The sequence below is a fragment of the Lacerta agilis genome, chromosome 17, assembly GCF_009819535.1.
Source record: "Lacerta agilis isolate rLacAgi1 chromosome 17, rLacAgi1.pri, whole genome shotgun sequence".
NCBI lineage: Eukaryota > Metazoa > Chordata > Lepidosauria > Squamata > Lacertidae > Lacerta > Lacerta agilis.
This window is the reverse complement of record NC_046328.1, coordinates 10,880,548-10,905,440: the sequence shown is the minus strand read 5'-3', so window position 1 is coordinate 10,905,440 and position 24,893 is coordinate 10,880,548. Positions and strand designations below refer to the sequence as shown.

The window sequence follows — 24,893 nt, the reverse complement described above, 5'->3', positions numbered from 1 at the left end:
AAATTTCATTTACAGGCACTAGCTATGAAACTGTGCATATCACAGTCTCATAGCTAGTGATAATCTTCATTCAGTTGCACCTGCAAGCAATTCTAGTGCCTCTGACCATGCTATGGTCTTTATAACATTGAGCCAATTGTTCTCTGTCCGGTTTAGCTCGACGGGTTATTGAAAAGCTAGCACACGTTAAGGAGAAATATTATCTTCCCCATTCAGTCCAATTCTCTCTCTTCCACTAATATTCTGGACCCTACACAATTTGGTGAGATACAGAAGCCTTTTCTTTGCAAAGACTGATTTACAGTGCTGCTGTATAAAATGAGGCAGCAATAAAATAAGCAGGGTGTGTGGTGTGTGGGGGGGGGAAGAGAAGGTGATAAGCAAGTCGGATAATATATTTCTTTGGCTGAATGTCAGCATTGTGGAGTATTATCAACTCGAAAGGAAACAGCCAAGTCTTGATAACACACAAACCAATCAACACAGAATAGAAGCAATTCATTCTTCCAAAGCCCTCCCCCGCAAAGAAACACAATCACATGGTCTTTTTATTAAGGAATTATGAAAAACAGAAGCATGATACCATTGAAAGTATGATACCATTCCAAGAAGCCAAATAATTCTGGGAGTTGTAGTTAATTAAGGGTGCTTAAAATTTTAGGAGACCACGATTACCTCCACCGCTCGAGCGGCAATTCTCATAATGGTTTAACTGTCAATCCGTCTTTCCCAGAGAACTGTGGGAATTGTAGGTCTGTAAACAGGGGAATAGGGGCCTCCTAACAACTGTGTCCAGGGCAGCTGTTTACCAGCTCCATCTGGTATGGAGGCTGAGACCCTATCTGCCCGCAGACTGTCTCGCCAGAGTGGTGCATGCTCTAGTTATCTCTCGCTTGGACTATTGCAATGCGCTCTACATGGGGCTACCTTTGAAGGTGACTCGGAAACTACTACTAATCCAGAATGCAGCAGCCAGACTGGTGACTGGGAACGGCCGCCGAGACCACATAACACCTGTCTTGAAAGATCTACATTGGCTCCCAGTACATTTCCGAGCACAATTCAAAGTGTTGGTGCTGACCTTTAAAGCCCTAAACGGCTTCGGTCCAGTATACCTGAAGGAGCGTCTCCACCCCCATCGTTCAGCCCGGACACTGAGGTCCAGCGCTGAGGGCCTTCTGGCAGTTCCCTCACTGCGAGAAATCAAGTTACAGGGAACCAGGTAGAGGGCCTTCTCGAGAGTGGCACCCGCCTTGTGGAACGCCCTCCCACCAAATGTCAAAGAGAAAAACAACTACCAGACTTTTAGAAGACATCTGAAAGCAGCCCTGTTTAGGGAAACTTTTAATGTTTGATGCACTATTGTATTTTAATATTTTGTTGGAAGCCGGCCAGAGTGGCTGGGGAAACCTAGCCAGATGGGTGGGGTAGAGATAATAAATTATTGTTGTTGTTGTTATAACTCTTAGCACCTGAAACAAATCACAGCTCCCAGAATCCTTGGAGGGGAATTCATGACTGTTTGGAGTGGTATCATAGTGCTTTAAATGTATGCTGTGAATGTGATGTAAGATTTTATTTTATACCCAACTTCTTTTAGGGTTGACCCCTCAAAAACACTATCCTTTTCTAGGTGCCCTAAGCAGCTATCATATGGCCTCCCAGCAAGGGCAGGAATTGTCAGGGAATTGTCATTCACCTGTACTCATGTCACTGAATTCAATTTCTGGGAGGCAACACTTCTCCCCCAGCAAATACAACCATTGCATGTGTGTAGAGATGGACAAATTGTGGCTACTAGCTGTGATGGCCACGTTCTGCCTCCATGGTCAGAGGCTTTATGCTTCTGAACAGTAGTTGCTGGAAACCACAGGAGGGGAGAGTGCTGTTGTGCTCAGGTCCTGCTTCTGGGCTCCCCGTGTTCTCCACATTCCCACCCCAGTTGGCAATTTTTGCTTTGAAAAAGTCCTTGTGAAAATTCGTAAGCAATTTTACTGCGAATTTCACCCAACATGCACATTTCTGCATGGGCTAATATACACACTCCCCCCTCAAAAAGCGTAGCATTTTTATAATTAATTTTCATACGGATATATGTGTGTTTTAATGCACACTTTACCCTGATGCATGCATTTCTGCAAACATTACTTGGCTGGAGATCTGTGTTGCAAAATTCAGCAGAGTGTGAATTTTGGAAGATTGCTGTGTTTCTGAAAACATATTCTTCTGGGAAATGGCAACTAGGCACATCTGCATAATAGTGGGAAATGAACCCAATCCCTCCCCCATCTCCAAGGACTAGCTTCAAACCCCATTCTCTCCCCCCCCCCAGACAAACTGGTGATACTGAACTAAATGAGTCAATGTACTGACATAATATATTACAGGGTTTTTAAAAATAATAATACAGAGATCTAAATTTGTTTAAAACTTGGCAAAAGGTTGGATTTACCAACAACGAGTGTTTTCATACACCCACAGAAACCCGTTCTTGTTTTCATACACCCACAGAAACCCGTTCTTCGCAGAAATATTTAGGTGGCAAAAAGGCCAGTCGGATGAATATTTACTGCTTTCCCACCCCCTTTATTTAAAATGCTTTTTTCATAGTAAGTATATTCATGGGTTATCTGCAAAAAGGGTTGATGTAATAAGGAAGTGGGGAGATAATCACATTATTGTCCATAAAGAGATTATGAAGCCATGGGAAGGTCTCTGAGGTAGCCCTCACTCACGACCGGAAGCTTGCACCCAAGTTTTTCTTTTTGCAGGGCTGCTGAGGGAATACAGAATATACAAGATCAAAACTATAACAAAGGAATTTCAGAAGGTGATAGCCAGATGGCTGCTGAAGCCATATACATATATATATAGAGAGAGGGAGAGTTGGAAGACACCCCCAAAAGTCATCAAGTTCAACCCCCTGCGACACCCAAACTATAATCACTTTTCAAAGCACCGCAGACCACAGAGAACTAGTTCTTTCGGTGTTCAAATAAAGATCTGTAGTGAGAAGCAGTGTTGGTGGCCACCACTGGCTCCTGTGGGAGAGAGTTCCACCGTCTAAACTTTAACTACAGTATGTGCTGCATACTGTATTTTCTTGCATCTGTTCTGAAGGGGGAGAGCAGGGGCCTTGAAACTGTCCGCCAAACTAGTTCAGTGTACTTTTCTATGTTGCATTCTATGTCATATGCATTTTTAAGCACACTTTACCCCAGTATATGCATTTTTGTACACATTACTTGACTGGAGGACGACATTGCAAAATTTGGAGCAATGTGCATTTCAAGTGTTTTTGCCTGGCTGGAATATATCTTTGAGCTCTGGTGTCTTTTGTTTGTCGGGCTGGAGAACAGGAAGGTGCATGTGGATGTGTGCAGGAAGTAGCCGGGTACCTCTAGGCACCTTACTTTTTAATGTTTAGCCTGGGTGTTTATTATTTTTCCAAGTGGAATCACTGTAAACATATGAAAACTCAGTCCATCAGAGGGGGGAGAATACGCTGTTGCAGGGGTGAGGACCTTCTAGTCCTCTAAATCTGGCCACGGCCCTGTACCATCTCCCCAGGCAACACCTCTCACCGGTCCTGCTTCCCACACCCCAAGTGCTTTTGCCATGCTGGAATGTGCCCTTGAACCACGGGGTGTGTCCTTGAACTCTGATCATGCCTCTTGCTTGCCTGGATGGGGGAATAGAGAGGGATGTGTGAATGTGTGTAGGAACGAGCCCACTGAACAAAGGTAAAGTTGCTCCACCCACTTTTGCCTCTGCCCACCCCTTGGAAGGCTGTCCAGATGTATCTAATCCGGTGTTTCTCAAACTTGGGTCCCTGGCTGTTGCTGGACTCCCATCATCCCTGATCACTGGTCCTGCTAGCTAGGAATGATGGGAGTTGTAGTCCAACAACGGATGGGGACTCAAGTCTTGAGAAACACTGATAATCTAACTACTGTATTTTTCGCTCCATAAGACGCACTTTTTTCCTCCTAAAAAGTAAGGGGAAATATCTGTGCGTCTTATGGAGCGAATGGTGGTCCCTGGACCTGAATTGCCCAGGGGCCAAAACCAGATCGTGCCTTTTTATTTTACAAAGAGAAAAGGGGGTGTTGAAAGGACCCCGCTCAGCAGGTGATCAGCAAGAGATCGGGAGAGAGATAAGTGTCCCGGCTCCCTTTGGCCCCACCCCCTTGCCCAGGCCTCCATTGTTGAATGTTCTGCAGAGGGAGGTTCTTTGTTTCCCCAGCTACATGTGACTGGCTAATTAGATTATCTGTCTGGAAACAGTAGAAAGGGCTCCCTTTCCTTAAGATTTTTCAGAAATGTGAGTTGAACCCCATAAAAACCGGGCTTTTCCTCTTTGCTTTTCCCCCTTTGCAAAAAAAGCTGCAAAATGTTTAGCTGATCCTCAAAAAAACAGGGCTTTTCCCTTTGCAAAAAAACCTGCAAAACTTTTAGCTGATTCTAAAAAAAAAACAGGGCTTTTAGAGGAGGAAAACCAGAAAAATATTTTTTTTCTTGTTTCCTCCTCTAAAAACGAGGTGCACCCTATGGTCCGGGGTGCCCTATGGAGGGAAAAATATGGTAATCTCTGGTCTATCTACTCTCCATCATGTGTATGTTTTCATCAACTGAGGATGCCCTTAGTGCATCTGAAGAAGTGGACTCTCGTTGGGATGGAGAGCAGAGGTGTGTGAATGTGTGTGTAGACTGCTACCACGGCATCCTTTACCTTGTAGTATCCAACAGATGCACTGGTGCTAGGAGAGCACTGCTACATCAAAACGAAGGTCCATTCAGCTCAGCTTCCTGTTTCGCACAGTGGGAAGGGCCCTCCCTCCCCACATCAAGGAATGGAGACTGCTATTCCCACCCCACCCAGCAGCTGCTCTTCAGAATTATATACCTCTGAACCCAAGAGGTTTCATTCTGTTGTTTTGGCTAGTAGCCTTTGATTAGATTTATCTTCCAAAAAAAATTCTAATCTCCCTTCACAGCCTCATCAATCTTGCAATAGCGAATTCTGTAAAAATAATTCCACGTTGTGCGAAAGCGGGCTCTCTTTTGTCTGCCCTGAATCCGCTGTCAATCTGTTTGATTGACTACGTTCGCACATAACAGTAAGCCAAGAATCTTTGGCTGGATGAACCACACAGTGCGCAGGCCTCCTGCTGGTGCACACAGCCTGAAATCTCCTCCTCTGCTCCTCGCCTTTTGCAAACAGGCAAACAAACAAGCTCAGTGCTACATCCAAGTCAGGGGGTCAAGGTTTGGTTCTCTCTAATAAGCCAAGGTGAATTTGTTTCCCCTGCATGCGAAGTTAGGATCTGGCGGATTGAGTGGACGAGACCAATAGTGGGTCCAATGGTCAAGTAGGTGGTTTCTGCACGTGCTGTAGAGGGAAGCGAGGGGCAGATGGGACTCTTCAACTTGAGAAGGTAGCCCACCTAGGACAGTGGTGGCGAACCTTTTAGAGACCGAGTGCCCAAACTGTAAACCAAAAACCACTTATTTATCACAAAGTGCCCAAACTTGTTGAGCTTTTTTGGGGGAGCTGCCGACCAATGTTTTGGAGCTTTTTTGGGGGGGTGTCGCACAAAACTTGCTTTGCTTTTTTTGGGGGGGGGGTGCCCCAAAGCTACTGAGCTTTTTTTGGGGGGGAGACAGGGGCGTAGCAAGGTAAATTGGTACCCGGGGGCAAAAAAAAATTGTCAACCCCCCCAGGCATGGGAAGGTCAGGTGGTACCCAGCAGCATGGGTTGGGGGGGCCATCTGTCAGGGATCTTCATTCTTGCCTCACAGGGGCTTGGACTAGATGACCCCTGGGGGTCCCTTTCAACTCTACAGACCTGATTCTATGGGTTACGTTCAGCCTGGCTGGGCAGGAGGTGGGAAAGGAGGACCTCCTCTCAGGATAGTCCAAAAGCCATGCCTCTTGCCTCCCCCCTTCCCAAAGCCTCTCAGGCAAGAAGGAATGGTTTACAGCAGAGGGGTGAAACACCAGCCCTTTGTTATTTCTTCTGTTTATTTCATAAAATTTATATATTGCTTGATTGTAGGAAAAAATGCAAAGCAGTTTTATAGAAATGATAAAACAATGAAATTACCGCTAAAATCTTTACAACTGTGATTTAAACACGCAGAAGGTTAAAACCGCAATAAAACTGACTGAAACAAACTAAAATTGCTACAACTCTTTAAACACTTCCACATCAGCTCATGTTCCTGGGGGGTGGGGGGCGCTGTGCACAGATAAAGCTAAAACCACCATGTCTGATCAGCAGCGGTGCGTAATATCTCAAGAGGAAAGGCTCTCAGATTTGAACCTGTTCGAAGCCACAACTGCTTTCTCAAAAGCTCCCCTTTTTTGCAGATGTGTGGGAAAGGAACTCTGTATGTGCTCAGAGGCATTCTGTTGCTTCTTCATCTCGGAGGAAGCACCAGTTGCTCATGGTCAGGGGCCAAGCTTTGTGCAGGGAGAAGAGTGCATGGCTCTGAGAAAATCCACCCGTGTCCATTGTAAGAAATGAAAGGGTACCCCCTGGCATGTGCAGAGGGCTGACTGCTCATCAGGATATGGCAAGGAGGAAACAAAGGCCAATACCTCCTTGAGTCAGCTTCTCATGTGCACTCAACCTGGTTGGAGTGTGTGTGGACTGGGGAGAGGGAGTCGAGTAGTGCCAGGCCCTCCAGCCCTCTTCAATAAGAGCTCTGCAGAGCCAGTTGCTGCAGGCTGCCAAAATGCAGGCAATATCTGGACCCCTGGAGGGCTGCAGTGGTGCTTCAGGCCTCCTCTTTGCACCCCCTGCCTCCGCGACACCCCAAAAGGCACCCCAGTAGTGGCAGCACTTTTGGGGGAGTGCCCACACACAAGCAGACACTTCATTCATGACACAATCCCCTCCTCAATACAGTCTCTCCAACCCCCCCCACCCCCAGTGGGTTCTTAATTTATTCCCCACATATTGAAATAGAGCAGAATCCACGGGGGGGGGGGTTATCCTGTGTAAATTCTTGGGAAGGTTGGACGAGGGTACGACTTAGTGTCTGGTGGGAGAGGAAAAGCTACCCCCTCCCCAGTTAGTAATTGCTTCGTTAATGGTTTTTTTGTTTTCATTTTCAATGTGCTACTTTTATATGCTGCTCTGCAGCAGAAGCAGAATGTTTTTTGTCTTTTATTTTTTAACGAAGCTTTGAGCAAATCTCGCTTCTTTGCAGAACTACAGGAGTTAACCCAACAATCAGGATCAGCCAGCCCTGATTACCTCCGTCCCCCCTCCACCCTCTCACATACACTCTCCTATAAAGAAGAGTCTGCTCATGTCCTCTGTTATTTTGGGGGCACGCACTCTGCACAGGCTCTGCAGCTTCCTCTTATTTGCTCTCCTATGTTTTGAGAGCTGTTCTCTACACATGCTCCGGAGCTTGCGGGGGATCCTCTTTCTGTATCCCCCCCCCCCGGTTTTGCTCTGTTTCTGTCTGAGCAGACCTGATCCCTTCCTCCGTGCGTTCTCGGTCGGAGGCAAGCGAGCGGGCGGTCCGAGGCTGGAGCGAGGGGAGTCCGAGGCAGGAGGGCGCTGGGCTGGTCCTCTCCCCGCTGCCTCGCTATCCCCTCCCTCCCTCCTTCCATCCCTGCCCTCCCTCCGGTGGCGAGACGCGGCTGCGTTTTGCGTACGCCGAGGCAACGAAGCACGAGGAGTGTGACTGCCTGTTGCTCTGCCGGCCCACGCTTTGCAAAGTCCCTCCCGCTTCCTGCTGGGCTGGGGCGGGGCCCTGGGCGGAACGGGGTGGGCCAGCAAGGAGGGGCCGCTGTGGAAGGTTTTTTGAGCTGGCTCTGGCTGCCTCGCTGATCGCGGGGGTGGGGCCAGCTTCGAGAGTGTCACCCCCCCTCCCAGCCAGGGAAAGCTGCTGGATGAGAGAGCCTGAGAGCAAAAAGCTGAGATCAATCGCCGAACACAATCTCCAGCGACTAGCAAAAAAAAAAAAAAAAGTTCAAGGTTTCAACAGCGGACGCAAGCCTGGGGAAAAAACGACGACAACAGCATGGATGGGCCGATGGTGCGCGTGCCAGCAGTGAGGGCTCTGCGTGCCAACTCTGGCACGCGTGCCATAGGTTCGCCACCACTGACCTAGGAGAAGGAAAACTCTGGTTCTAAACATCCGCTTGCTTGTGGGATACATGCAAGAGAAGTAAACCCTGTGGGGAAATCTGTACCAACTGCCTTGCAGGACATCTTCGGGAGAAGAAAAAGCTAAGGAGCACGGGGGTCCTTTCTCTTGGCAGATCAAGATGAGCAGGTGACAGCAAAGGTTGCAAGGTTTTTAGCTGGGGCAATCAAAATAAGACTATTGATTCAAAACCCTAAAATGTATTTTATACAATTGGCTTTTTATTTCTATTCTTTGCATATCATATTGTTGTTTCATTGCTAAGGCCGATGGCTGACGCAAATAAAGATTCATTCATTCATTCATTCATTCATTCATTCAAAGGCTAAGGAGCAAACCCTTCACAAATCCGGAGTGGGGTCCCTAAGACGGTTGGATGGTGCCTTGTACGCCTCCTTCCGGCAACTCCTGCAGCCAAGCCGGTGCCAAACATTTTGCTCTGCTTTTCTTTGGACTGCATCAGCAAGACCGGGGGGGGGGGGACCTGATGTCTAGGCAGGCCAGGACCTCCAAACACACTGCCCAGGCTTGTGCCCCGGGTGCGGGGTCACTTTGGCGATGCAAACCCAGAGGTTTGACTTTACCCTCCATTGTCTCTTGGCTTTGAGCCCAGCTCCAAATCCGTCTACTCGAGACAGACGGATGCCAACAACAGCAACTGGCTTTTAAGACAGCTCCCTGCTTCTTTGCCTGCTGAAGTGTGTGCAGGTCAGTGGTGGATGACACCCATTGGGACTGGTAGGGAAGAGGGAAGGGAGGGCACCAGAGCCAATGACAGGCAAACCCAACTAATCCTAGTTTTGTCCCCATCCTCCTCCCTGTTGAGTTTTACAAGGGCAAAACCTAAGACCAGGAAAGGAGGAATCCAGCAGCCAGGACCCACCCCTTGGGCTGGTTGTAACTAAGAAGGGAAGCAAGTGAGGGCTAGCTGAGGGTGGACTGAGACTAATCTGGCATCATCCCTTGAAATCAGGATGCATCTGTTTCAGGGGGCATTTGGAGTTGGGGTCAAAGCCATGAGCCACGTAGCTTTTTTAGGAGAGCTAAGAAGCTGGGACTGGTGTTCTTGCTGTGGTGACTGTCAACGGGAAACATCTGAGAAGCTGGACTTCTATTAATTTGGGATGTGGTTTTTATATGGTTGTTTTGTTATTGCTCGGTTGCTTTTATTAGGCTGCTTGGTAGCTCCAACGTGCCCTGCACCTTCTAGATCAGCTGGGTGCTAAAACAGTAAGAGTGGGCAGGTACTCTTAGCCTGTTCATAATCCAAAGCTTTACTCCTAAAAGCAGATTGAAAGCATCGCTTCCTCCTCTCCCATAAACAGTAGAACTCAAGGTCAACAACCGCTGGAATCAGGTTGGATAAAAGAAAGCACCTCTTCACACCTCTTCAGGAATTTTGCAAGATGTGGAGATCACCACCAGTTCGGAAGCAAGAGGTCTTTCACAATGGAATCTCCATGGCTTAAAGGCAGGACGGCTCCCTCTTATTGCAAACCTAAGTAGTGAGTCCCGACAGCATCAGAGCCCAAAGGGGCTACTGTGAAGCAAAGGATATCAGCACACCTAGAGGAATCCTGAGGGTGTTGTTGTTGTTACAACAAAATTAAAAATTAAAAAAAAATCCTTCCAGTAGCACCTTAGAGACCAACTAAGTTTGTTCTTGGTATGAGATTTCGTGTGCATGCACACTTCTTCAGATACACTGAAAGAGAAGTCACCAGACCCTTATATATAGTGAGAGAGTGGGGAGGGGAATTACTCAGAAGGGGGGTGGGAATGGGTGATTGGCTGATAGGTGTGGAAAATCTGTTGACAACTGTTAATGACTGCAATTGGTCTTACAGGAAAAAGCAAGGGGTGAGATGGCTATAGCAGTCGTTAACAGTCAGCCAGATGGGCGGGGTACAAATAATAAATTATTATTATTATTATTATTATTATTATTCAAGAATCACAGAGAGATATGGAGGTGCAACCGCACAGATGTTGTTGCTCCAACTGGGCTCCTCCCCCTCCCTTCCCAGCAACAGCATTTCCCTTTACGGTGGCCGCCAAGGGATAATTGTCTCCGAGTCTTTTGCTCTTGCACTTTCAATGCATGCCGGGCTCTGGGAGGTGGGGGTCAGGAATGCTTTCCAGTGATAACATGTCAGCTGGCTGGTCTGTCTCTGTCTCTCCCTTCTCTTCTCCCATTATCTCCCAACTCTTCTCTTCGTCTCTCACTGAGCTGTGACCTCCCTCAAACTACTGTTGTAAATCAATACTGCCTTCCTCTGGAAGCTTCAAGAGGAGGAGGAGGGGGGGTCGGTTTCCACCATTCCTCCTCAGTCCAGTCCCCCTCATCCCAGTCCCTGACATTAGATTTCTTACCCACCCTTCGCCAAAAGCTCCCAGGGCAGGTTCAAGAAATTTAAAATTCAATATTAAAACAGCTTCAAATTACTGGGGGACAAACACCAGCACAGGTGCTTCTACCTTCATGGCTTTCTTTTGGGCTCTCCAGAAAAAAATCTAGATGGCCAATGTCTGAGAGCCCTGCTGGATCAGGCCAAAGGCCCACCTAGTTCAGCATCATGCCCTCACAGTGGTCACCCTGACACCTATGGGAAGCCTGCAAGCATGACCTATGAGCAAGAGCGACCTCTCCACTTGTGATTCCCAGCAACTGGTACCCAGAGACATACTGCCTCTGACAGTGAAGCTGAAACCAGCCGTCGGGGCTGATAGCCTTCTCCTCCATAAGTTTGTCTAATCCTCTTTTAAAGCTATCCAAGTTGGTGGCAACCACTACTTCTTCCGAGAGAAAATCCCCTATGTTTAAGCACATGCCCCGAGAAGAGGTCCTTCCCTTCCTTTTCTAGGTCCCAAATCTTCCATCATTCAGCTTCATGCCGATGTTCTCGATACGGTCGTCAAAGAATTCTGCTTTTCTGCCATAAATACCTTTTTTGCTTTCGGAGACATCAGTTGCGCGGGTGTATTTTACAAACTTGGTAAAAAAAAACCAGACTGTTGGGCAACTTGTATTACAAACCTGACACGGGATAGAACCAGCGGCCGCAGAGTCCCCTTGGGACTGGTAGGGCAGAAAGCAGGGGAGCCAACAGTAGGTGGCGCCAGAGCCAGCGACAGGCAGAGCCGACCCTGATTTTTGTAGGGCAACACTGAGGGAGCCGACAGCCAGGACAGCCTCCTGGATTTAAATATGAAGGCAGGCAGGTCAGGTAGAATAGCATTGGTGAGAAGGTTCCCCATTTGCCCTAATGCGTCAGCCCTCCCTGAATAGAATTGTCCAGTGATGCAGCTTAATAAAATAAAATAAAAAAGCTGTGATATTAATGTTTTAAGGCGGTGTGCATGAATGAAGCCCTGAGGAATCACCTGACTTTAATATGTACTTCCCAGGGTATTGAGTTACAGCACCCACTGTAAAGACCAGCTTACACAAAAGGCCACGAAAAGCAAACAGAACGTTCCTTTGATCCAGGTACGCTTGCAAATAACAGATTAGCCAGGTGGGTGCACCTTTCCTTACCCTTTTAGTGAAGAACAGACACCCACCACTAATTGCATGCAAACTCTATAGAGCTGCCTTTATTCTTTTGGAACAAGAGCTTCAACCCCGCAAGCCGGGCATGATTGGGAGAGAAAGCGTACAAGTTGCTAAGGTGTGGGGTTTCATTACAACCACAGCAAAAACCTTCCCCAGCCATTGCCTTGTTCTGCTGTCCTTAATTTGGAGTTTGCACTCCTAAAACACAAATGCACACACACACACAAAAAAAACCTCACATCCATGTTCTGCAGGCCCGTATTCCTCAGGCTCCAGCAAAAAAGACTGTTGTTCTGTCCTCACAAAAAGAGCTTTGTGAGCGTTGCTGCTATCAGCCAAAAGTGGATGACAAGTCCCAGGTTGAAATAGGCCACAGTGGCTGAGTTGCAAAAGCACTGCTGTTGTGAACCCACCTGAACGCAGCAGACATCGTGCCAAAACTGATGTGGCATGAGGGAAATGAAGAGCTCTTCAAGGATAACAGTTTGAGTGTTTGCGGAGATCAGAGAGTAGATCTGAAGGACCCCTTTCCCCATAGGAACGGACTGGATTTTCAAGTTCCATTTGGGAGGTTGGGTGAGAGGCAGGTAGAGAAAGGACCTTTGTGGTGAACTCATTGATGGTGACCTGGTGGCTGGTAGTAACTCAGCAAAACCTTCATGAGGCACAAAATCAGTGTCCTTGAGGAGCCAGGTCAAGACCTTTTAAATACTGCAAGGCACTGGTATTTAACTGGTGGGTTGGGACCTACACCGAGCTGTAGTCTGATCCAAGGTGGGTCACAACAGCAGCGACGCAAGTGGTGCTGTGGTCTAAACCATTGAGCCTCTTGGGCTTGCTGATCAGAAGGTCGGCGATTCAAATCCCCACGACAGGGTAAGCTCCTGTGATTCAGCTCCTGCCAACCTAGCAGTTCGAAAGCACACCAGTGCAAGTAGATAAATAGGTACCGCTGTGGCAGGAAGGTAAACAACGTTTCCATGTGCTCTGGTTTCCGTCACAGTGTCCTGTTGCGCCAGAAGCGGTTTAGTCCTGCTGGCCACATGACCCGGAAAGCTGTTCTAAACATTCAGAACCTGGAAGTCATAATAGGCATGACCACAGGAGGTCCATGATTAGATCTCCTTTCTATTTATTTACTTACTTTGAAAAGTAGTTGTGGGGAGAGTTTTCAGTTTTGAGTAGGGCAGTGACACCAGAGTTAGTTCTGCCTTCCCGCCCCGTACAATTTTTCCTGAACAAAAGTGAAACCACCTTCCCCAGGGTTCCAGTTACAGGTAGGTAGCCGTGTTGGTCTGCCATAGTCAAAACAAAATAAAATAAAAAATTCCTTCCAGTAGCACCTTATCGAGACCAACTAAGTTTGTTCTTGGTATGAGCTTTCGTGTGCATGCACACTTCTTCAGATACACTGAAACGGAAGTCACCAGACCCTTAAATATAGTGAGGGAGTGGGGAGGGTATTACTCAGAAGGGTGGTGGGAATGGGTGATCAGCTGATAGGTGTGGGAAAACCTGTAGACGACTGTAACACTGCAATTTCCCAGGAGTTGAGGAACCTTTAAGCCATGGGGGGGGGGGCACATTCACTCAAGAGGTTGGCAGGAGCAGAACCAGCAACAAATGGAACCGGATCCCAGAATGGGGATGGACTTGTTTTCTCTCCCTCTTTCGGCCACCCCATTTCAACCCTGTTCTTTCGCTTCTTAACCTGCCCCCACCCCATGAAATCAGGCCTGAGGACTGCATCTTGCCCATCACAGATCTGCTTGATGCTTTCTGTTATCGTCTTCTGTCTATTACCCTCGGGGAGGCTAAAGCAGCTCCGGGAAGGGGGGGGGGTTGCGATTTCATCATGGAAATGGTGCAAGAAGAAAGGGTTAAACACTCCCTCCAGGAGATCCAATCAAAAATCTCCCACTCCATATCCATTTTGGCCTTCAGGCTTCACGTTTGAGGTGTGCAACTGAAACGGCTAAATGTTTCAAGGGGTCCCTTCTTCTCTGCCAATTTTATGCTATCAGCCATTGTGAGGTGATTGGAGGAAGGGGTGGATTTATAAGCGTTCTCCCTCCACCCCCACCCCCAGTCTGTGAAACTTCTGCTGTCGGAAAATAAATCCCTTTGACAGCATCGAGCTGAGGAGCCACCATTGTCCTTATAAGGAAGGCCCCTCTTGCACTCACTGACAGTCCGGGGACACATGAGGAATTCAGACTTTAGAAAAATAGCCTCAATTAATCTAGTCCTGTGTGCCATCGCCCGCCCCCACCCCCCAAGAAGAGCACAGGAAGCAAAACAGACATCTGTCTTCTCCTAAATGCTGACAGTCCATTGAAAACCGAAACCATAACACTTATCTCTCTCTGCCTCAGCCTGAAAAATTAAGGGTGGCATGGGAAAATTTATTTCCGACACTGTTGAGACAATAATCATTCTCCAGAATACACTACACATTCCTTTGTCAATGGCTACCCCCCCCTTAGAATCTAAGAGGATGTTAACACTGCTCGTGGCGATCCTCCTTAACATTCTCCTCCTTACCTGTAAGGTTATTGCATGTATCTGGGGTCCTCCTTCCCAGTAGAAAAATATTCGAAGAGACAGATTTCTGTTCCTAATTTTGTGTACATCAGCAGCTGACTGCATGCAAGGAGACCAGCTGCAATAGTTTTGGGTGAAGCGGCACAATAGGCGATAAGAAAGACTTTCACTTCTTGCAACATCCACAGGTGTTACACACACTCCTCCAGGAATGCAAACACGAGAAAGCACTTAACAAGGAAAGGAATATGTGTATATATAGTATATACGATGTCAGGGTCAAAGCTGCTGTTTAAGAACTCCTACTAACCCACTAGCAGGACACCAAACTCATAATTCCCGCAAAAGCAGACCATGCATTGTGGCAGGCAGGGGTGCATTCCTAACAGATGAACGTCAAGCTTTGCAACGGAGCTGAAGGTCACCCAATCACTCCTTTGGCCCCCGAGACAAGACCTTCATGCATCAGCGTCCGTGCCTAACATCTTAGCTCACCCGTGACCCAGTTTATCAGGGGGGGGCAACCAATTCAAGGAACAGAAACCACTCAACGCACACCGTCTCTTAACCGGGTCGGCGCGACCCGGGTTTCAAAGCCTTGTTCAACTTTTCACTGCCAAGGTACGGTATACACTGAGCACCTTTAAAGATCAAGCAGGACAGGCTCTCTGCCACATTCCAATTAAAAGATGCACGCATGATTCAAAGCACCAGCAAGTAACTTTTACTACCCCCGCCGCACAGAATTTACCCTTTTCAGGGTGCAAAGATTGAAAGCAACACAGCCTGGTTTAAAAACAGAAGGAAAAACACAGGGGCTTCACATTTCGCAGCTGACTAGATTCTGTTCTTTTCCATCAGAGTTCCCTCCATCTGCAAAGGTAAGTGAGGCAAACATTCATTGCAGAAGAGCACATTTTCCCATTTATTTATTCTTAACAGGACGTGCATAACTTCACTACGAGATTTAAGGCAGAAATGTATTTCAGCACCTCCATACTCCCTAGTGTTCCCATGATATTGAACAAGACTATCATGCACCCTGCCCCAAAAAGGAGGAGCAGGGGGTCTCTCCCCTGGCCTAAACTTTTGCTTTCATCCCCACCAACATTTTTCCTTTTCTATACATCCTAACGAAACGTGCGTGGGCAAAAGCCACAGCAGCAACAGCAGGACCAACAGACCTCATTCCCAGCTTTTCAGGTCTCAAAGAGTTTCCCTGGATTTACTGAGCAGAGCTGGAAGGTCAAAGGAAACAATAGCCGGTTTCTCCTCGACTCTTAGCACGGCAAAGGACAAAAAGCAAAATCACCCTCCCTCTCTCCGAAAAGCTGTTTAGGTGAAGCGACTTAAAACTGCTTTCTTTGCTTCTCTCTCTCTCTCTCAGAGAAGAAAAACAGCTCGCCCTTTCTCCAGCTCTCCCTCTCTCACACAGGAAAACACTACATGCACACACATAAAATTAGGCGCCATCAACATCAAACACCTTCTCCACACACACACCCAAAAACCTGAAAAGGCAGGCAGCGATGAAAAGCAGGTGTCAAGTTAATCTACTAACCTGTCTGAGTTCTGCAGGCATTTATGCAAGGAATCAGTTTTGTAGTTCCGACTGGGCAAAAAATATTTTTTAAAAAATAGATATTTATAATTGGAAAAAAATACATTAAGTCCCAAATCAATCCGGTTTGCAGGCAAGGTGTTTTAGGGAAGAGATCCGTCCCTCTTGCCTTGACAATCTGGCAGGCAATGGACTCTATCCACTCCCTCCCTCTCTAGTATTTGGAGAGCCCCTCAAATCGATCCAGACGGGAAGCAGAACCAATCCGGAAAGGAGAAAAACGGCCGGCCCCCCAATCAAACCTGCTCTGAATGAAAGGAAGGAGGGGGGGGGGGTCTTCTTCACATGCTTTTGATTTCACTCCCTCCCGCCTTTCTTCATTCCTGGGGGGAGAGGGAGGAGCAGGAGAGGGTGGCGAAAAGCCCCAAACTGGTGTCCTTCCTATGCTGTTGCTTCTGGAGAGTGCCGATCTTCGCAGCAAAGCTGTGGCTTGTGCAAACTCTCCCCGTCCTCTTCAGGGGGCGGAAACTGACAGTCACAGCTGGAAGCTCCACTACAGCAGCCTCTGGCCACACCCAGCCAGCCAGCCAGCCGCTCCAGAGAGGCACGATCGGCTCACACGGCAGACCCCACTGACAGCGTCGACACAAGCCAGACAAGCAAATTTCACTCTCTTTCTAAAGGAATTGAGAACATACCAGTTTGAAAGGCAAGGGGAAACACCGGGTGCAACACCAGCAACAGGTGCCGCACACCTGCCTCCTCTGCGACCTCTTCTGGCGCATTTATCCTCTTTCGGGGACTTGCAAACAACACCAAAAGCTTCTCCAGGGACGTTAATTTTCGTACCTGGGTACACCTACGAAGTCACCCATGAAGAGCATCTATCCAGGGGAGTAGCAAGGGGGGCGTAGGGGGCGGTCCGCCCCATGTTCCATAATGGAGGGGGTGACAAATTATCAAGGAACAATTACTGCCCTACTAGGGCGGTTCATTTAAAAAAAAAAACTTTTTTTGAAAATTCCTGCTCCAAAGGTCTTATCTTACTATACTAGGGATTATATAGCTATATATGAAATTTCATGCATATCGGTTAATATCTTGACCCTCCTCCACCAATATAGCTGTTTACTTGGCTGTCTTCCTATGTCGTGAAGGCTGAAATTTCAGTTCAGTGGAGCACTTACTGTTCCCAACCCTAACCCTGTGGAAAGCCATCTATTTAGACTTTAATTTGATTTTGAGATGTTTTAAGGAGGTAATTTAATTACTGTTTGATTTTATACCAATGTTATGTATCTGATGTTAGCCACCCTGAGCCTGACTTCGGCCAGGGAGGGCAGGATATAAATAAAAGTTTTTTATTATTATTACTTGTTATTATTCCTTTGTAATAAAATATGAAATAACGTAAAACCATTTTTGCAGGGGGGGAATCAATGGGGGGGGGGTGGGTGACAAGAAATTTTCCACACCGGGTACCACCTGACCTTCCTACACCTCTGCATCTACCACTGTCTTGTTGCATGTATTTCAGGGGAATACATGCGGCATGTGTGCGGTGACATCATGCGATGTCACACATGCAGTGCACGCACTCTCGCCCCTGCAACACGGAGATGCTCTCCATATAAACAAACAAGATCTCATAACAGTCAAAGCATCTCTGGGTGCCGGAGGGCGGAATCTGTTGGCCAGCCTCTTCTGGATGAAGTTATAATATCTTTGCTCAGATTTCTTTGCCAACCCTCAGGATTCTCCTAATTCTTACTGGAAACCTATGCAGAGGGGTGGCTAAAGTGTCAGAGGTGGAAGTGCCGGTGAACATTTGGCTTCTAAAGAAATGCAAGCAGACAATAACGGATTAAAAAAAAGGAGAGAAAGAAATCTAGAAGCGCACTGATAGGGTCACAGAACTAGTTTTTTATGGTCCCTTCCAGAAACCATTCCACTTTATGATGCTTCCTTGGTGTTCTTGCCACCCTAGAAGGGTGCTCTGCACAGCATTTATTTATTCATTCATTCATTCATTCATTCATTCATTCATTCATTCAAATATATAAAAGGATGTCATATGGAGGAGGGAGAAAGGTTGTTTTCTGCTGCTCCAGATAAGCGGACACGGAGCAATGGATTCAAACTACAAGAAAGAAGATTCCACCTAAACATTAGGAAGAACTTCCTGACAGTGAGAGCTGTTTGGCAGTGGAATTTGCTGCCAAGGAGTGTGGTGGAGTCTCCTTCTTTGGAGGTCTTTAAGTGGAGGCTTGACAGCCATCTGTCAGGAATGCTTTGGTGGTGTTTCCTGCTTGGCAGGGGGTTGGACTGGATGGCCCTTGTGGTCTCTTCCAACTCTATGATTCTATGATTCTTTCATTCATTCATTCATTCAATTTATATCTCACTCTTTTGCTCAAAGGAGCCAAGGACATATAACAATATTGTCTAAAAATATTCACATTCTCTCAGCCAATGATTCCAGGGTTGCCGGGAACAGTATCTGTCAGCCACCAAATGCCTGGCTAAAGAGAAACAGTTTCAAATCCCTCCTGACAGTCAATAATGAGGGAGACGGATGCACCGCAGCAGGGAGGGCATTCCGCAAATAGGGAACCACCACTGAGGAGGCCCTGGCATGAATCAATGCCAACCAACACAACTGGAAATGAAGCAGGATAGCTATCCCCAAAAAATTTCAGGTTTCTTTGTTTGTTTGTTTTGTTGTTGTTGTTCTTGCTGCTGCTGCTATTACAAACATTACAAAATTTCAGCTATTTTCTACTCAGTCTTCACCAATACTTTATCAAGCCCTGACCAAGCCTTCACCTATATCTTGGAAGGTGCAAGATCCCTCAGTTAGCAGAACCATATGCTGCAACGTTTTGCTAAAATGTACCATCTCAGATTACAAGTAAGGAATAGCACGTTTGAATACGAAAACACCTTCTGCATATAGAACACTTGCAAGTTAGGGATACAATTGGTTTTATTATTATTATTATTATTATTATTATTATTATTATTATGTTTGGTAGAGCAATGGAGACAAGTTTTTCCTACTGTCTGGGGATAGACAATTTGTGGTAATATCACAACTTTTATGGTCGGTTGTTTTTTTTAGTATACCTAAAATTCTATGCTTATCATACCCCACATTTTCTTCAAAAAAATGCTTTGCACAATTAACTACAACAGAGTTATCAAAATTTTCCAAAATAGGGGGTCTGTGGCTTGGCTTTTGAAAAATAGGGGGTTCCTCAGTAATTAGTTATTTGGGAACCACTGCTCTAGATTCTCTTCAGCTCAGATAACCCTTTCACCTTTAAACGAACAAACAAAATCTTTAAATACATTATAAGCAGGAAGTTGGCTAAGGAGACGGTTGGAGCTTTGGATGACAAGGAAGTCAATATTGTGCTAAAGGAGGAAAAGAAGAGGATTACTTGCATCTTCCCAGCAGAAGATGTAGAGCAGATCTCCGTGCCTAAACTAACTTTTCCCCAACTGCAAGCCAGTCTTTAACCAGAATTTTGGGAGTTCCAGCTCAGGTTTCCCTCCTCTCATCCACGGCACTCATGGCTGGCTTGGGTCAAAAGTCACACAGTCTCAGTCTTATCTACCTCACGGGGCTAGTGCTGGGAGAAAATGGGACAATCCCATGCATGCTCCTCGGAGGAAGAGTGGGGTGCAAATGTCCTGAATCCTGAAGACCTGTGAGAGCCTAGCTAAGGGGTCCAAAAGGCCCACACTCTCCCTTGCCAAGTGGGAGATAGAGATACGCAGCCTTCAACAATGGAAAAAGCCAAATCCGGAAGTCAGGTCACATAGATTGCTGCTTATTTTTAGAGAAGGCATTTTCACACTGCAAAGCTCCCTTCTTTCATCCTTCTCTCTCTCTCTCTCTCTCTCTCTCTCTGCCTCCTCCCATTTCCAGCGTCTCCTATGCCGCCCCCACCCCCAGCCTCTCCTAGAAAATGCTTCCTCTGTTTGGAGTAATCACGTGCTGATTGCATCAATCAAATGACAAGCATCGCGGGGAGGGAGGAAGCATTTCCAGACCATTCATCCCGACTTCTCGCTTTCAAATAAAACACTCTCAGAGGGTGCATCTGGACTATTTTGTGTTCTATTTGTGTTCTACCACCAGAAACTAAGCAGCATAATAAAGACGGGGGGGGGTCAATTCTCCTCTCTCCATCCCACAACTACAACTACAAACATCTTGTAGAAAAGACCTGTGCTTTTAATTCATTTAAAACAAAGCAAATCTCAGCTGCTCAGATATTCTTTTCAAGCTGTAGCAATATGATGGTGCTTAGCTGGAAGAGGCATTTCCCACCTAGACACGAATTCGCAAATGGTATCTTAAAATAGACGGCGAAGGGAATAAATTCACACAGGCGTGGGAATAAATTCACAGAAGGAAGGGGAGCAAGGAAGTGTCACGGGGGGAATGAAGACCGAGGGGATCCGTTACGGCGCATGTGCAGACATGGGGCTCATGCTTAACTCACGACTGGCCCTTGCTGTCCAGTGGTAGGGAACACATTTTGCATGCCAACCCCCCTCCAGCATCTTCAGGTAAGGCTGGGAACGTACTTGGTTAAAATAATGGACAGATAGACAATGCTAAGCTAGATGGACCTCCGCTGTCGGAGGCAGTATGCTGGGAATCACAGGTGGGGTGGTTGCTCTTCCACTCAGATTCTGCTGGCACGCTTTTCGTATGCATCGGGTTGGCCATTGTGAGAACAGAAGGCTGGACTAGACTCGGGGGTCAGCAAACCTTTTCAGCAGGGGGCCGGTCCACTGTCCCTCAGACCTTGTGGGGGGCCGGACTATATTTTGAAGAAGAAGAAAAATGAATGAATTCCTATGCCCCACAAATAACCCAGAGATGCATTTTAAATACCGGTAAAAGGACACATTCTACTCATGTAAAAACATGCTGATACCTGGAATGTCCGTGGGCCGGATTGAGAAGGCGATTGGGCTGGATCCGGCCCCTGGGCCTTAGGTTGCCTACCCCTGGACTAGATGGGCCACTGGCCTCACCTAGCAACTCTCTTCTTACCTTCTTATGACCTATGAACCAGGTCAGTATAAGGCAGCAACCAATACAACTCTTAAGGGCATGGCCCATAGTTTGGTGGTACAGCACAATAAAGGTAAAGGGACCCCTGACCATTAGGTCCAGTTGTGTCCGACTCTGGGGTTGCGGCACTCATCTCGCGTTACTGGCCGAGGGAGCCGGCGTACAGCTTCCGGGTCATGTGGCCAGCATGACAAAGCTGCTTCTAGCAAACCAGAGCAGTGCACGGAAATGCCGTTTACCTTCCCGCTGGAGCGGTACCTATTTATCTACTTGCACTTTGACGTGCTTTCGAACTGCTAGGTGGGCAGGAGCTGGGACCGAGCAACAGGCCCTAAACTCTGTGGTTTAACCCACAGCGCCAAATTAAATCCTTTGCATCTCCACATCAGGCTGAGAAAGGCCCCTGAAGAGCTGCTGCCAGTCTATGTAGACACTACTGAACTAGACATCTTGCTACATTTTTAAGATCTGCTTTTCCTTCCCAGCATGTTTTTGAAGAGCTCCCGTTTCTCTTCACATTAGGCTTGCACAGGGAAAGGAGAGGACTAGCTCTTCCCTTCTCAGAAATTCAAGATGAAAAAATGTAAAAGGTCTAACCTCTTCCCCACCCTACCCACCAGCAGTGGATTCACCACCCCACCCCTCAAAGCAGCTCAATAAATTGTCTGCCTCCTTGACCCTTGACTTGACGGTCGCAAATAGCTTCTCCCACATCCTTGAAAAACATATAACAATCTATTGTCGCTCCATTAGGCAAGGCTTCTGATTTCCTATTTAATCTCTCTCTCTCTCTCTCTCTCTCTCTCTCTCTCTCTCTCTCCAGTGCCATCCTGTCCTGTAAACCACACCATAAACCCCAAGATCCTCTTTCTTAAGCTTTCCAGTGGTCCAGCAAAGATGGCTCAAAAACAAGGGTTCCCATCGCTACGAAGCTGCGGACATATGCCAAGCAAGAACCATTAACAACCTTCACCATGCACACCGCATGCAGTGCAATACAACCTTCCAAACAACTGCTATTATGGTTTAATCTGGTGACTGGTTCTCCTGGTCTTCATGTGCCACCTGCTCTGCACAACCACTGCACAACTGCACCTGGGTCCACAGGCAATGGGCAGAAAAATAATCAAGTGGTCTTCCAAGACCCTTATAAATTTTATGTACAGTTGGGTTTGGAAGCTACTGCTCTAGGTAACATCTCTCTCTCTCTCTCTCTCTCCCTCTCTCCTCCTCCTCTCCCTCTCAGCTCTCTCCTCTCATCTCTCTCTCTCCCTATCCTCTCCCTCCTCTCCTCTCCTCTCTCCTCTCGGTGCGCCTCTCCTCTCCCCGCCTCACTCTATCTCTCTCCTCCTCTCTCTCTCCTCTCTCTCCTCTCCATCTCTCTCTCCTCTCTCCCTCTCCTCTCCTCATCCTCTCTCCATCTCTCCTCTCCTCTCTCTCCCACACCTCTCTCTCTCTCTCTCTCTCCTTCTCTCCCCTCTCTCGCTCTCTCTCCGATCTCTCTCCTCTCTCCACTCTCTCTCTCTCTCTCATCTCCCTCTCTCCCTCTCCTCGCTCTCTCGTCGTCTCTCTCTCTCTCTCTCTCTCCTCTCTCTCTCTCTGTGTGTGTGTGTGTCTATCTCTCTATCTCTATCTCTGGCCCCATCTTCACCGAACATCTAACAGTATCATACCACTTTAAATAGTCATGGCTTCTGGGAGCTGTGGTTTGTGAAGGGTGCTGGGAGTTGTCAGGAGACTCCTCCACTATTCCCTTCAGAAAGCTACAATTCCCAGATTTTCATGGGAAGAGGGATTGATTATTAAACTACTCAGAACTTTAGGTCTCCTACCAACTCCCAGCACCTATAACTGTTTAAAGGGATATGATACTGTTTGAAATGTCTAGTGCAGATGGGCGTCTCTCTCTCTTTCTTTCTGTCTCTCTGACTTAAGCTCTATCACAACCCCTGGGGCTTTCCAGAATCCTAATAAAGTCTGTGAATATGATGTGATTCTCCTTGAAGTCACTTAGAGGTGCTTTATCTCAGCAGATGTGGAGTCTAACCATCCACAGGTCTACTCAGACCAAACTGTGCCTTTACTCCAGGAAAGTGTGCAGAGCATTGCAGATCATCTGTTTTTGTTTGCAAGGACACTTCGACATATCGCCTGGCCCTTTCATCTTAAAGGGCACAGGGACTCTTCCTAAGAATCACAACAAGGTCTATCACAGGGTGTGATCTCAAATGCAAGAGGTTCACAGCTCAAAGGGAAATCGGTATAACAGTACCAACACCTACAGAGTCCAAATCAGATCATGAACCTCGGCAGACTGATTGATCTGCAGCTACCCCCTTTGACCTGCTAGGTGTGAGAAATGGAGAATCTACATTTTGCCGAAGGAAAGAGCCAGCACAGCTTAAATATTCGGGTCACGGGTTTCCTTAGGGAAAAGACTGGCCACTGGAACAGAAATAAACTTATTATTTAATTCCCCATTCCCCAAAAGCAATGGGAAATTTGGGGCGGGGGAAAGAGTTGCAAGGTCAGATTCCCTCGGAGGTTGGTCCTTGTATAAACAGAAAGAGGAAAAGATAAAATTGTAACATAGGAATAATCCTTCTCCTGAGTCAGACCTTTGGTCTGTCTAGCTCAGCACTGTTTACTCTGACCAGCACCAGATATTCCTGGAGATGCCAGGGATTGAACCTGGGGCCTTTTGAACGCAGGACATATGCTCTACCACTAAGCTACGGCCTCTGCTCTAAACCATAGTAAGGTTATAGTCCTCATGGTTTTGAACAAAGGGCTGGTTTCAACAGGGTCATATGAACTGCCATAGCTCCGTCTTATTTACTATGATTGCTGGGATAGCTCAGTTCATAGTACATGAGACTCTTAACTTCAAGGCCATGGGTTCAAGCCCCACATTGGGCAAAAGATTCCTGCATTACAGGGGGAACTAGATGACCCCACAATCCTTTCCAACTTTACAATTATGATGATTCCAGCTGTGGCTCTCCAGAGTTTCAGGCAAGGCTGGCTCTCCCAGCCCTACCTGGAGACAGAGAGACGCTCTACCACAGAGCTATGGTCCTTTCCAACTACTGTTGCTGAAAATAGTTCTCCAACAGGAACAGTCCTAGTCCCAAAGCAGAATTCTCAGAAACCCCTTAATCCACAAAGAAGAGAAAAACCCAAGTAGTGTTTTTGCCCAGTTTCTGTCACCTAACACAACCGGGGTCTTTTCCAAACTCTCAGTAGCAGTTTCTGGGTCTGCCTTTGAAAATAAAGCCTAGTTCACACATGTATGCTTGGCATTTGATTACTGCAGTGCCAAGTGACTCTCTCTGCACCCGAGATGGAACCCTTGCCAGTGTCAACACCACATAGAGGTCTGAAGATACTTGCAAAACCACACACAATGAAGTTGTTTGTTGAAGGAAACACATAACCTGGGTAGAAAAGTTTCTAGTTCTGGTCTGTCTAGAGAAAAATGGGGCACCCATTCCTGTTCCTTTACTCCATCAGAAGACCAATATAGAGGACGTATCATCTTGAGGTCTGAAAGTGAAGCAGGAGGAGGACATTGTAAAACAAGATGTAACCTGTTAGGGCTAGGAGGGTCAAAATTTGGCCTCGCTTCCCACCCCCCAAGCAACAAGGCAGTGTGTGCCCCACAGGTTCCATGTTCAAGTACAGTACTATACTTCTGCGGCCAACTTGGAATGAAAAGTTGGACCACCCTGTTTCAGAGGCTCACCTTCTCTTGCTTGGAGCTATCCGTGGTCCTGTAATCCCTGAGCAACCTTGCCTCCTTCTCTATGGGCTTCCAGCACTGGACCCCAATGTAACACTGTACCCAGATCAACATGAGGCCAATTGCAAATATCACAACACAAGATGCTCACAAAGAGAAACCAAGCCTTCACTTCTGCTCTGCAGAAAAGTCTTGGACACCCATTTCAATTCAGCCAGTACCCAGA

The 24,893-nt window shown here is 47.1% G+C and overlaps 1 protein-coding gene across 12 annotated transcripts in view; it reads right to left on the bottom strand.

Annotated features, from left to right (window-relative positions):
* Positions 1-24,893, bottom strand: part of ARVCF (ARVCF delta catenin family member) — a 452,118-nt gene that overhangs the window by 255,247 nt on the left and 171,978 nt on the right. Inside the window, exon 1 of one of the 12 annotated variants that reach the window (XM_033136005.1) lies at positions 15,831-16,205. The exons of the other annotated variants lie outside the window; for them this stretch is intronic. Coding sequence (XP_032991896.1) covers positions 15,831-15,851 — 21 coding nt within the window. The 5' untranslated portion in view covers positions 15,852-16,205. Of the gene's footprint in view, positions 1-15,830; positions 16,206-24,893 lie in introns of those variants that run through there. 12 annotated transcript variants of the gene reach the window in all.